General features: G+C 40.1%; 1 protein-coding gene and 1 long non-coding RNA gene across 2 annotated transcripts in view; both read left to right on the top strand.

Annotated features, from left to right (window-relative positions):
* Positions 1–2,521, top strand: part of LOC148216243 (uncharacterized) — a 41,961-nt gene extending 39,440 nt beyond the window's left edge. The window contains exon 4 of the long non-coding RNA XR_015795606.1: positions 1,106–2,521. This is a non-coding gene — a long non-coding RNA (uncharacterized LOC148216243). The remainder of the gene's footprint in view (positions 1–1,105) is intronic.
* Positions 2,522–8,052: 5,531 nt separating this feature from the next.
* NANOS3 (nanos C2HC-type zinc finger 3) lies at positions 8,053–10,123 on the top strand. The gene has a single exon (XM_088138504.1). It carries the CDS (start codon positions 9,318–9,320, stop codon positions 9,855–9,857), a length of 540 nt encoding a protein of 179 aa, XP_087994630.1. The 5' UTR covers positions 8,053–9,317; the 3' UTR covers positions 9,858–10,123.
* The last annotated feature ends 2,844 nt before the right edge of the window (positions 10,124–12,967 follow it).

The raw sequence follows: 12,967 nt of genomic DNA, 5'->3' as shown, positions 1-12,967 counted from the left end.
ATTGAGAAAACTGCCCATTTATTTCTACTCTTTGTCTGGTTACCGATGTCTAAGAGGACAGATCCCGTATCCCACAGCTGCTAGGTTTACCCAAAGGTCTTTCGTGAGGAACTTTAAAAAACAAATCCAAGTATAGAATGACAGGGTCATCTCCATTCATTTGTCTGTTGAAACTCTAAAAAAAAACCCCTCCATGCTGATTTTGCTCTAGCAAAGTTTGTTCTTCTGTGTGATGATGATGATGATGATGATGATTTCTTAAAATTTGCCTGGGGCAGATGTTAAGTTGATTGGCCTATAATTTCCTACATCTCTCCAGCTTCCCTTTTTAAAAATTGGTGCTACTTGGTTAGTTATTTGACCCTGAGTCTGATTTGAGTGGCAAATTACATAGTTTTATTACTGGGAAATTAGCCATTTCACATTTGAGCTCTTTGTTACTATGTAGACATTTTAAGAGGAGAGCTGTTGTAGAGGCAAAAAAATAAGGAAGGGCAGTGCCTTTTCCAACTAACAAATGTTATTAAAAGGCGTAAGCTCACTTCATCAGATGCCTCTGGGAAAAAGTGCTATCAGAGTCCTGATTTTTTGTTACTATGCAGACTCTCAAGATGTTCTAGGATAGCTTCTCTTGTTACTTCAGTTTGCTTTAGTTGTTCTGATTCCCTCCTGGAAAAAGTAAATATAAGTTCAAATATCTGTCCTATATCTTCTGTAGCCATTTAAGTCTAATAAGCAAACAAACAACCAAGATGGATGCAAAGAACATATTGTAATTATTTAATTAATATTTATCTATTGTAATCAATATTTATTCTATTTTTACTGTGAACCACGCAGTCACCTCACAGTGAGATGGGCGGTGACAAATTTGAAATATAAATAAAAATATAAATAAAGAATTCATCCAGTTTCTCTGCCACCTTCATATCCTCCTTTGCTGTCTGAGAGTCCAATCACTTCCTTCACTCTTTTTCTGTTCTGAATAGCTTTCAAGAAGTTCTTATCTTTCTCCCTTTTGTCATGCTCTGTTTTTTTGCGGGGGGGGGGGCATTCCTTACTAAGCTTACACTGATTTTGTGCTCCTTTTTGTTCTTCTCTTAAGGCAGGCTTTCCATTTCCTGAAGGATGTCTTATGAAGTTGTACAGCTTCCTGGACACCAGTACTGGCCTCTTCCTGAACTGGGTTGACCCGTTCTTACCCTGTGGCATCCATTCTAAGTTGCGATTCAGTGGTTGGGGTTTTCCAGGCACTATGAAGAGATTTGACCCTCTTGACTTTTCCTTTCAGTCTCTGTTCTACCAATTCCCTTATCAGAGCTTTTGTTCCACCAATTCCCTTATCAGAACTTCTAGGTTTCCACAATCTTTTGGAATTTGCGTTGGATCCTGCTGCAGTTTCCTGTGCTAAATGTCATAGCATTACAATCCCTGTTTCCTTTTGGTTCCACAACAGTTACACCTAAGCAATGAGCAGCCCGTGGTCACTACAGTACTCAGAATCAAGTCTGGGGCTTCCTCCCCACCTCGTTGGTTGGTCCAGGGGCATTATCTGGTTGGCATGGGCTGTTTCCTGAGAAATAGTGGTTGGGTTTTTCTTTTTCTTTTTCTAGGAAAGAGTGGGTCTTGGCTCAGCCTTCAGTGGGACACTTTGGGTAGCACATTTAAAAGGGCAAAGGGAAAGCAACAGACACCTGAAGGTTCCTGGGCCTCATTATTTAGGGTAGCTAGAAATTGGGTTTCTTTGTCACAGACTGAACATGAGGGGACTGGTTAGTCGATGGTAGCAGAAGAACAGAAGTAGCCTGGTATTACAAGCACTTTTCTTCGGCATACCTTCCAAATTTCAACATCTCAAGATCACCTTCAGTATTTTTATCAGGTTACTGAGAGACTATCCTTAAATCTAATTTACATTTGTGGGCAGAACTCAGTTTGAAAACTGCTCTGCTACCTTTTTCAAGTTGTGCACCAGCAGCCTGGGTCCATTTTGGTTCAAATGCAGCCACCTTCTGTTGCGCAAGCTTGCCTTTCCTGAAATGTTCCTCAGTTCCTAACAAGCTTTGGTATCTTCTGGTAAAAAATATTCCTTGTGATTAGAAGTTGTAAGTCACAAAGCATCAACATTATCTTCCCTGGATAGGCTTCATATGGGTTGCTTTGAGAGAAATTATTTCCTGCATGACGTTTTGAGATTTGTTTCATATTTCGGGCTTAAACCCCTCCCTATTTGACAACGTGTATGTGTGTGTGAGTGCGTATCTGTTCAAATTAATAAACATTTGGAAATATTCAGATGTAGATTTGATCAAATTTGATGGTAGCTGCTTCACTTTGAACATCTCTGAAATCTTTTTAGATCTGCCTGATCAAGTTTGTATATGGAATTTGCCTGGAATCAGTTGTATGAGCCTTGTCTGTATTCCAACCAAGCCATAGGTTACAAAACAAGATACACATTTTTAGCACTCTTCCTCAGGTTGAATATTAAGAACAACACACCACAAAAAAGGTGGTGGGACAGTCTTGTTGATGTCAGTATCAAGAGGAAAATGGACTGCAGGAAGCATTACCTTCCCCCTGCCCCAACTCTTGCTGTTTCCACCCATCATAGCCTCACCTTATCTCTCTCTCTCTCTCTCTCTCTCTCTGTCTCCCCCTCCCTCCCTCCCTCCCTCCCTCTCTTTCTTTCTTTCTTTCTTTCTTTCTTTCTTTCTTTCTTTCTTTCTTTCTTTCTTTCTTTCTTTCTTTCTTCTGGGAGTTAGTTTATCTAAGCTCACGTTTGGCATGTAGTATTTAATTTTAGGATTTTCCATCATGTCCAGATTTTCTTTCCTTACCTACCTTTCATACCTATTTTTTGTAATAGACTAAAGGAGTCTGAAAGAACTCCTAACGCATTGACATGATATTTTAGTTGGTTCTTCAAAAATTATTCTATTGTTCTTTTCCTTTGATAAAGGAACTTCATTTCTTGTTTTGGAAATGTACTGAGGCATAAGATTCAGTGTGGTCTTATCCAAGCTGGTGCCCTTGAAATGTGTTGGCTGGAATGATGAAAATGAAAATCTAATACATCTGAAGGACATCAGTTTGGGATAAGAGACCACTTCTGTATTAATATACTGCAAATATATTTACACAGGGCAAAAAATAAATGAAAGAAAAAGGATAGGTCAGAGTTTCCTTAGCCCTGGGACAGGTAGTATAGAAGCTGAAGTCCAACAGTTATGGAAAATACCACCTTGGGGAAAGGCTGTTCACTTAAATTATTCTGTATGTCCCAAGGACTAGTGAAATGCAATATAGTTCCATTTATATTTTAAAAATACTAGGCAGGTAGTGACAGTACATTGTATTTTGCCTATCCTTCAACATTTTGCCAAACAGGGAACTTTTAAGAAATCAGCAGCATTTTTGGGGGTCATCTGCTAGAAGACAAAAGCTCACTTTTTGGGGGGTGGCATTTCTATCAGTCCTAATGGCAATACCAAATGTATTTTATTTAACAAAATGTGTTTATTTATTGAGAAATTTTATCTGGCCACCTATCTTACATGTGAACTCTGGGAGGTTAGCAACAGAAAACAAAAATATATATAATAAAGCCTCTATTACTCAAATAAAATACAACATTAAAATTATAATAGTACGACAACTGTAAAACTCAGTCACACACCACACCTAGATTGGGCTCGTCTACCATTCTGGCTCAGGGCTCAGAGGAAAAGGTCTTCACTGACTTCTGGATCCCAGGGGGAGGCTATAACGTAGGGCAGGTGCCACAACAGACAAGGCACATTTTTTCCCCCTTTACTCAGATGATTGCTGTTGGAATCGATACCGAAATCCAGTTCTCTTTTCCTCCCCCCTCCACATTTCATTGCATCTCCTCTATTAGAGGGAAAATAATATAAAGAACTGCTACCTTTTAATCTGCATTTTTTTGCAGATCCTGTATTCACAAAGGCATCTTCTGTTAGCTACTGTCACCAGGAATGGGGCTTTGGTGATACAAGTGATGATGGATTTATAGAATCCTGTGATCACAACAGCCAAATTGTAACAAATATATAAATCCCATTCATTTAGCAGAATCTATGTGAAGTTGGAGAGGAGAAGCAGGTGGTTTCCGTCTAATTCTGTCTGACTCTAGGACAGTTACTGAAAGATACTGAATTCCCATGGGAAGAACCCACAGGCCAGAGCTTCTCAAAATACTGCAATCCCATGATCTCCTAGGATGATAAAACTATATGTGAGACCCACCCTTGAATCAAACGAATGATTTCATTAGTTACACAAGAAATAAATATACCACTTAATGTTCATAATTACATTTTAATCTATACATCTAATAAAACAGTGATAGCAGTTTAAAAACTTTATAAAATCAGACCATCTAATTGGAAAGGAAAAAAAAGGAAAGTGATACAATTGAAAACCATATTTAAATGGGAAAGATTAACTTGATTCCCCTTGTATAATTCCTGAAATCTAGGTTTCATTTTGAGAACAGCCACTTCCATTCACCAAAATAAAAAAGGAAGAGGGGAGGAAAAGGTGTTTCTTTGTTGCTTTTAAACCATTTTTCAAACGCTGCAACTTATGAAAGACTGGTCCATCCAGGGCACTGATAGAGTCACAGCCCATTTCTTTCCCTTCCAGCCTCACACTTGGTGCTTGTATATCCCTCCCACTGCAGTCTTGCAGCCTCCCTCTCTCCCCCTGGGTCATACTGCAATCCCCTTTGCAGAAAAAGCTTCAGGTCAGACGGTCAGAGCTTGGCATGGGATTCTCTTTGAAAGGGAAGTAAGCAAGAACACTCCTGCTTCATACTGGTCTACAGTTTGCAGGCTTTGACATCAAATGGATAAGCCTGCATGAAAGACATGCAACCAAGGTGCTTTCTGATGACTCCACTCTGAGAAACACTGCCATAAGCCAATAAAATAGAGTGCCTACCAAATATGATTTTTTTTAAACTGTGCATAATTACTGTCTATTGAGTTATATTTTTGGTCACAGGAAAGACTTTTGTCAAAGTCATGGCCCATGCGCTAATTTGTCACATGATGACATCATTGCAGCTTGTTACAAACCCATTACTGATAAGCATATAGAATCATGGCTATCTTATCATCCACTTATTTCCCTGAAAACTAAACATAATTAATTTGATCTGGCTGTAGCCCCATACAGTTGCATATAAAAATTTAGATATCCCTGGTCCAGTCATCTCTATATGATACAAAGCGCTCTCTCCCTCTCTCTCTCCCCCCCCCACTCGCCTTCAAATCAATGTAGACTCCTGGCAACTGCCTGGACAAGTCCCTGCAGTTTTCTTGGCAAGGTTTTTCAGAAATGGTTTACTCTTCCCTCCTTCCCAGGGCTGAGAGAGAGTGACTGGCCCAAGGTCACTCAGCTGGCTTCATGCCTAAGGCAGGACTAGAACTGGCAGCCTTCCAGTTTCTAGTTGGGTGCCTTAACCACTACATCAAGCTGGCTCTAATTTTCTACAAATTTGATTACATAATTGTACAGTGGAACCTCGGTTTACAAACTTAATTCATTCCGTGACTCTGGTCGCACCCCGAATTGGTCGCAACCTGAAGGAAATTTCCCTATAAGGTTCAATGTAATTACCGTTAATCCGTTCTGGTGTGGAGGACAGGGAGGCGGCTATTGCTTGGAGGGAGAGTCCCCCTCCCTACGACCACATGTCAGGGGCAGAAAATGGCCACGGACCATGTGTCAGGGGCGGAAAAATGGCCACGGACCATGTCACGGGAGGGAAAATGGCCGTGTATCCTGTTTGTACCCCAAGGCAGAGTTCGCAAACCGAGGTAAATTTTTGTGGCCGGAGCTGGTCGTAACCCGAAAAGTTCATTACCAGAGGCATTCGTAACCCGAGGTACGACTGTATTGATTGATTGATTGATTGATTGATCAAATTTATACGCCACCCATCTCACTATAGGTGACTCTACGTGGCTTACAAGTTAAAAATAACGATGACTATTTAGGTGCAGTTAGTTCCAGATTCAAAATAGGAAAGCAATGAATGTGCCAGCTGAAGAAGTCTGGACATCCTTCCAATTGGTAACTGTAACTTCCTTTGGCAGAAATAACAGTATAATGGTAGGGCTGAGTCCATAGCGTGAAAGGTGAAAGGTCTGAATCCTGCTCTCTCAGAACGCGTCTGGTTCTACACATCCTGGTCCAGCCTTCCTGCCTGAGTACAATCTTTAGTAGTTACTACTGCCATGACCCATCTTCTTTTACTTGGTATGCGAGAGAGATAGGACCTCCACTCACAGTGTAGACACTGGGAAGCACAAAAGAAAAAGATCATCAAAATGAAATAAACTGTATGATTCCACTTGTAGTATGAGGAATGTGCTTACGGAAATCAGTACCACTCCTGCAGTTGGAGATAAATCAATTTAGAATTTCCCATAGAAACCTATAAACAAGAAATTAATATAACATTGGTTTGTCCCTAATTTAGAGGTACAGTACTTTGCTATAATGAGCCCCCCAGTTGCAAAGAAACACAATTTATGAGCATATATAAAGAACATACGTGATCAGAGATCATAATAACCAGAAATAGTAAAGATTTTAACTAGCGCACACACACATCTAAGTAAATCAAAGGTCTAATCAGTTTCCTTGCTAGATATGTCACCTATACCTTAGAGACAAAGGATCATTACAGCAAATCCTCCTGAATTTTTCAAGATTCTGGAAGATTACAATCCATCTCAAAATTGTTCAAAAGCAATATTACCTAGGCTCCTCTTCCTGCTCTGGTATATAGCTTTTGTCTTGGACTTCAGAAGACAAAAGACTTGTCCTCTGTAGAAGAGGAGAGGCTGGGGGAAATCTCCTTGGGCTGTGTGCTCAGGTTCATGCCTCAGGAGGATCCTGCTTGAGACAGGACTTGGTCTATTCCCTGTCCAGGAAGTAGCTGTCAATCTTATGAACACTGGGTGGTATCACCACAAGCGAAGCTGCTCCAATCATTTCCTAGAGTCAACTAAAAGTCTATTCTTGCTTTTGGATTTTTTCCCCACCCTTTCTTACAGAACCCTTCTAGCTCAGAAATAGTTGTACTGCTTGTTTGATATCTTCCCCATGGACTTGCAATAGTATTCAAGATTGGGAACTATGAAGGCTATTCCAAAATCTATTTCTTGTTTCTTATAAGTGCTCCATGGTTATTTGGAGATATGTTTCAGGTCATTGTCTGAAATATCCAACTGCTTTTCAGCTTCCATTTCTTCACTATCTGTGGGACATTCTCTTCCAGGAAAGATGAACTTTGTTGATGTTTAGTTGAATCCATTCTTCCTTCATGTGCCACTGAATATTACACAGCCCCAGAGCATAATGCAGCCACCCTGTGTTTAAAAACTGGCTAGATATTCATTTTTTGAAATGCTTCGCCCTTTTTTCTCCAAATGTATCTTGCGTGCTTGTGGACAAACAGTTCGATTTTGTTTCATCAGTCCAAAATGCTTTCTTCCAAAATATTTCAGGTTTCCTTTTGCATAATTTGGATGATAATTTTTGTAATAAAATCAGAAAAAAAAAAATCCTTCTGGGAACTCTGTTTCCGGGCAATTCTAGCAGAGATTTTTCTTGGTCTTCCAGATTTTTCTTTGATCTCAATAGTTACACATAACTTACATTTTTTGATAACTTTTCTTGCATGATTAACTGGAAGCATTTAGGAATTTTTAATGGCTTTTCCCTGCTTTCTAAGAATGAATTATGTTCATTTCCAAATGTCCAAACATTTGTTTAGAGGAGTTCATGGAAAACTAAACAAACAGTACAAACAACAAACAAAGATTTTATTTCTAATGTACCCCTATTGGAAAATTAACAAATAGGGACTAAACAGCAGTTGAAATTACATAAAAGGAAGAAAATCAATACATGCTATATATTTACAATCTTAATGAAAATTATGCTATACAATAATAAAAGCCTAGACCTAGCTAACATCTAGCCTTACAAATAAGATATACAGTAAAACAGCCCTCCTCTAACCAGGCAGGTTAGAAGAATGAGAGTATTTATTTGTCCAGCTGTAGTCAATCACCTTTGGGGGGGGGTTAAACAACTTTAAAGTAAAAAAACAAAAAGTAGCCCTGAATTAACTGGAATGTTATGTTTAACTTTATACCATGCAGAGGTTGTGTTGGTTTCTGTTCACTTAAGGATTCACTGCAGTTTGACCAGGAGTGCCTAAACATTTACATGCGACTGTATATACATACAAATATAACTGTATATTTATCAAAAAAAAGTATGTTTCCTTGTCAGAAATAACTAGATTCTGCTTACTGTCAGATACAGAAATATACAACATTGTTACTTTTGACTATATTGCAAGCAGCCCACAATGTATTTCCTTTCATATCGGGCTTGAGCCCAAGAATATGATGGTGGCTTTCCTATTACTATCTGTTATAGTTGTGGCAAAGATAAATTTGCAGCAGGCATGAGGGTAAAATCAGGCCGGCTGCCCTTCAAAAAGGGGAGGAAATAATGAGATACAGAAAACAAACTCTTTGCTGCTAAGTAGTGCTCCTCTGGACTTTTGCAGCCCAAATATGATAGCGATTAGCAAGACAGTATTCATTTGGGAAATCTTCACTTGCAACGCCAATGGAGAATGAATTAGTAAAAAAAATTAAGTATTCTATTTTTAAAAACTTCTGCTCTAAGAATGGATAAAAGCCATCTTTAGAGAGCCTACAAAATAAAAACATAACCCTGCTCTCTGAGTGTGCCTGTATAACACAATTAATAACACTGCAGCATTAAAATACCATCCCAATAGAAAGTGGACAGGAACTTTAAAAACAAGCAGTTCTTCAGATGGAAGGATTTTTTTTTTTTAAATCACCTCCTGGGCTAAACTGATGGTACAGTACTTGTTTTCAAAGGATGAATCACACCTTTCACACACATCTGAAAAAGAACATCTTACGGGCCTTGAACCCCTTCTACTACCAAGGCCCTTCCTCCCCGAGTGACTTACAGGATCTTCCAGCATCCTGTAGCCGTCGCTGAAGCCCTATAAAACCCGCCTGCTCTCCTCCCTCTCCTGTTATTTTGCGCTGAGACTCTCGGTCGGGAAGCTGAAGGATCTTCGCGAAATCAGACTCTCAGGCTCCAAGCGATGGTGGGGGTGGCGACCGGCTGCTTCTGAGAAGGCCATTGGCTCCTCCTGGGGAAGCCCAGGGGTCTCCCGACTTTAAACCCACGGGCGCCCGGACAGGGATGCTCAGTGGGCAGAGATGAGTCCCGCCGCTTTCCAGCTCTGGAAGGATTACTTCCAGCTGGCGAAGCTGGTGGAAGGGATGAGCCGGTGCAGCCCCTCTTCCGAAGAAGAGCCCGGGCTGCAGGGGGCGGAATTCCCGCCGGAGCAGCCGCCGCAGCGCCGGCTTCTCGCGCCGCGGCAGCCCGCGGGCGAGCCCGCCCTGGACCCGCCGGGGCAGGATGAGCTGGGCTGCTCTTTCTGCAAGCAGAACGGAGAGTCGCGGTCCGTCTACGCCTCGCACCGGCTGAAGGACGGGGCCGGCCGCGTGCAGTGCCCTATTTTGAGAAAATACACGTGTCCTCAGTGCGGAGCGTCGGAGGACTTAGCCCACACGAGGCGGTTCTGCCCTTTAACCAAGAAGGGTTACATCTCCGTCTACACGAGCTGCATCAGGAACTCTGCTGGGAAGAGGAAAAAAAGGGCAAGTCGCCGAGAGCACGAGCCGAGCGTCGCGCCTTTCCCATCAATATGTACTTCGTATACCAAAAAAACCCTTTTCCCTCCGTCCCAGAGCTGAAAGCAACCGGAGCGCATCGGCAGCGGCTCTGATCAGTTGGTGAGTAGCGGTGATTCCTTGTAACTACAAGAAGGAGCTAGACGTCAGCCGATTTCCTCAAGATAACAGGGGCGCCTTAAATGCTCCTATCTGGCGCTCGGTGGGGTTAGGAATTCCTTCCCTTCTTAATCTAAATCGAAGAAGGACCGGGAATAATACCCTTTGCCTATTTTACCTCTGGGAGATATTTTTAATACCATCTTCCCATCCCACCCCAAAATCCTCAGCGCTGCACAGGGGCGGCTTATAGAAAACTTTCTTTAGAAATTCGGCAAGCGCTACCTGGTGCAAAAGACAAGCCACGCTGCCGTGCTCGTGTGCAAGACATGACTTCTGCGGGCTGCCCATTTTACAGCGTCTCCTCCAGTTGCCGCTGGTTAACCAAAAGACGGTCCTGGGTTATGGCTTAGCGTAATACGTGGAGCGAATAACAGTGGCTTATTCAACGAATTGGACCTTACCGAATTCATTGCAGGAATGCCAATGCATGATTACTGCAGACCCAGCAATGGGAGGAAATGTGAGTTTCTGAGTGGAAAAAAAATTCTTGATTTTTTTGGGAGCTGGGGGAGGATCTGAGATCTAGTCAGCAACATGTTGTAAAATGTTGGATTGTATCCCAACTATATGCTGGGCCTATGTTTTTTATCTCATAGAGGAGCCTGTATTTCTGATTCTGATGTGCATGTAGAAAAATATTAAGTATTTAAATATTTGAAGTTAAAAAACATGTTTCTTTGGGAAACCTATGCTGCAGTCCTACATATTTTTTTACCAGGAGAGTACACATGATAGGATGCTAACAGCGGGAGTTTTTATTGAGAGGGAAGTTCTACTTATTTCACTAGGACATGTTGCCTAATAAAAAAGTCTGTGATTTTGCCCAGAAAAACAAGAAGGTGATGTGATGTAACATAATATGGCATTAAGATGGAAGGACAAAAGTTGGTGACAATAAAGTCAGGCACAATTAAAAGAGATGTAATAGTTTCCACTTGTCAAAAAGATTCTGGTAACACCTCTTAAGACTAAGCATTTTTATTATAAAGGCTTTTGTGAGCTGCACTCATTTCATCAGATGCATGGAGTAGCTTAATTGATGTAGGATTTAAATATTTAAATAAATTTAAATGATGAGTTGAGGGGAAAATGGAAGGGAACACAGGGTAGTTATGCAGATGAAGGTTTCATGTGAGACAGATTACAAGTACCTTAGCAGTTAATAAATGTAATGGGTTAAAAACCATTTCTGTTTTCTTCAGGCCTTGTGAGATAGTTGAGCTCTCATCAAGAGTTTTAGGCTATCTTGTCACTCTATTGTGTTGGAAAAGGCACTTTGTACTGGAAGTGTTACTTTGAGATCTGTAATGGAGTATCCTGGAAGGCTAAAATGTTCTGTTATTACTTTGCCCTGATGTCAAATTTGTGTCCATGGAGAAGCTAGGATAGCATTGTTGGCAGGTCACATTAGAGAAAGAGCATGTGAAGTTGCCTCTAGCTTCGTGTAGCATGCTGTTGGGACCCATGTTGTTGTCGGTGTCAATGTGGGGCAAGTAGATATCTGGGTTTGTTGCTGCCTGATTCCCATGGCGGTATCATTGTCCTGTTATTTCTTGTTACTTGTGAGAATCTTCAGGTTGGGTGGTTGTCTGTATGCAAGTATGGAGGTCATGACAAGTGTCTGAGATAGTGCAGTGTCATTGTTCAGTGTGAGTTGTAGCTTATTAGTAATACATTTGAGTGTCCTGAGCTGGAGGTGTTCAGTGGTGTTGTTTTTGTGGTCTGTCTTTTAATAGGTCCTCCCAAATAATTGATCTGGCTCTATTGATTTGTCTGTTGATCTAGCTGGATGGATAGTTCAGTCTCCTGAATGCATGGTTTAATTTCATTAGTTGAGCATCTCTTGGATTAGAACAAATGCAATTGTCACATAAAGCACAACTATATATGATTGGTTTTGTGGTGTGTTTCACTTATTAACCCATGCATAGGCTATATGTATATATATATATAGTTTTATAATATATATTTTATATATTTATATAATTTTATTAAATAAAGTTTTAACAAAAGCCATAAGAAAAATAAAGAGAATAAAGAAAAATAGTGAATAGTGAGAAAAGAAAATAGAAGAAGAAATAGAAAGGAAAGGAACGATTATAAAGTGGCTTCTGATCTTCTTGACAACAGTTATAGATAGATTTATATTTTACCCTCTCTCTCTAAAGTTATATGATAATTTCCTTCTTTCCATAAACTACCCTTTCTAATCTTCAAACCCATAAATCACAAGTTCATTTTTCTCTTTTTTCAGCAAAAAGTCCATAAGGGGTTTCCAGTCACTAATAAATGTAGTTGTTGATCTTTCTCTAATCAAACAAGGTAATTTTGCCATTTCTGCTAGTTCTGTCATCTTCACCAACCATTTCTCTGTTGTGGTTTTTTCAGAATCTTTCCATTTTTGCACATATATAAGAATAATCTTCCATGGTTCTTTTCTAATTGACTATCCATTAATCCCGACAAGAAAAGTTCTGGTTTCAGTTGAATGTTGATCTTTAAATTTCTTTGTATCATTGTATATATTTGAACCCAAAAATTTTGGCTTTTTTACAAGTCCACCAGGCATGATAACATTACCCTTCGAGTTGTCCACATTTCCAACATAAATTTGAAGTACCTTTATACATTCTAGACAATTTTTTTGGAGTCATATACCAACGGTACATCATTTTATAAAAATTTGCATAGGCCATATTTTTGTGGTTGCTTAACTGATGCCATGGAAGCTGTTGGTTTAGATTTGGGGAGGTCTAGGTTCAATTCTATACTCAGTAATTCAAATCGGAGGATCAATGGGTTGGATCAATGAACCCAGTCACTATCTCTCAGCCTAATTACTTTGCAAGATGATTGTGAAGATAACACTTTGAAGTAGATTACCTGTATTGCCCAAGATAGCCATTTTCAAAGGGCAGCAGTAATTTGCCAATTTTATTTTTTTAATGATCTCTAGATCCCGAAACAAACTTCTCTAGTAAATATGATTGGGACTTTAAAAGGTCTGCTCT

The sequence above is a fragment of the Python bivittatus genome, unplaced genomic scaffold (genome assembly GCF_059951505.1).
Source record: "Python bivittatus isolate LINGU-HERP-01145 unplaced genomic scaffold, Pbiv_v1 ctg000220_np1212, whole genome shotgun sequence".
Classification (NCBI taxonomy): domain Eukaryota; kingdom Metazoa; phylum Chordata; class Lepidosauria; order Squamata; family Pythonidae; genus Python; species Python bivittatus.
Note: the sequence above shows the minus strand (reverse complement) of the source record. Positions and strands in the feature narration are given on the sequence as shown.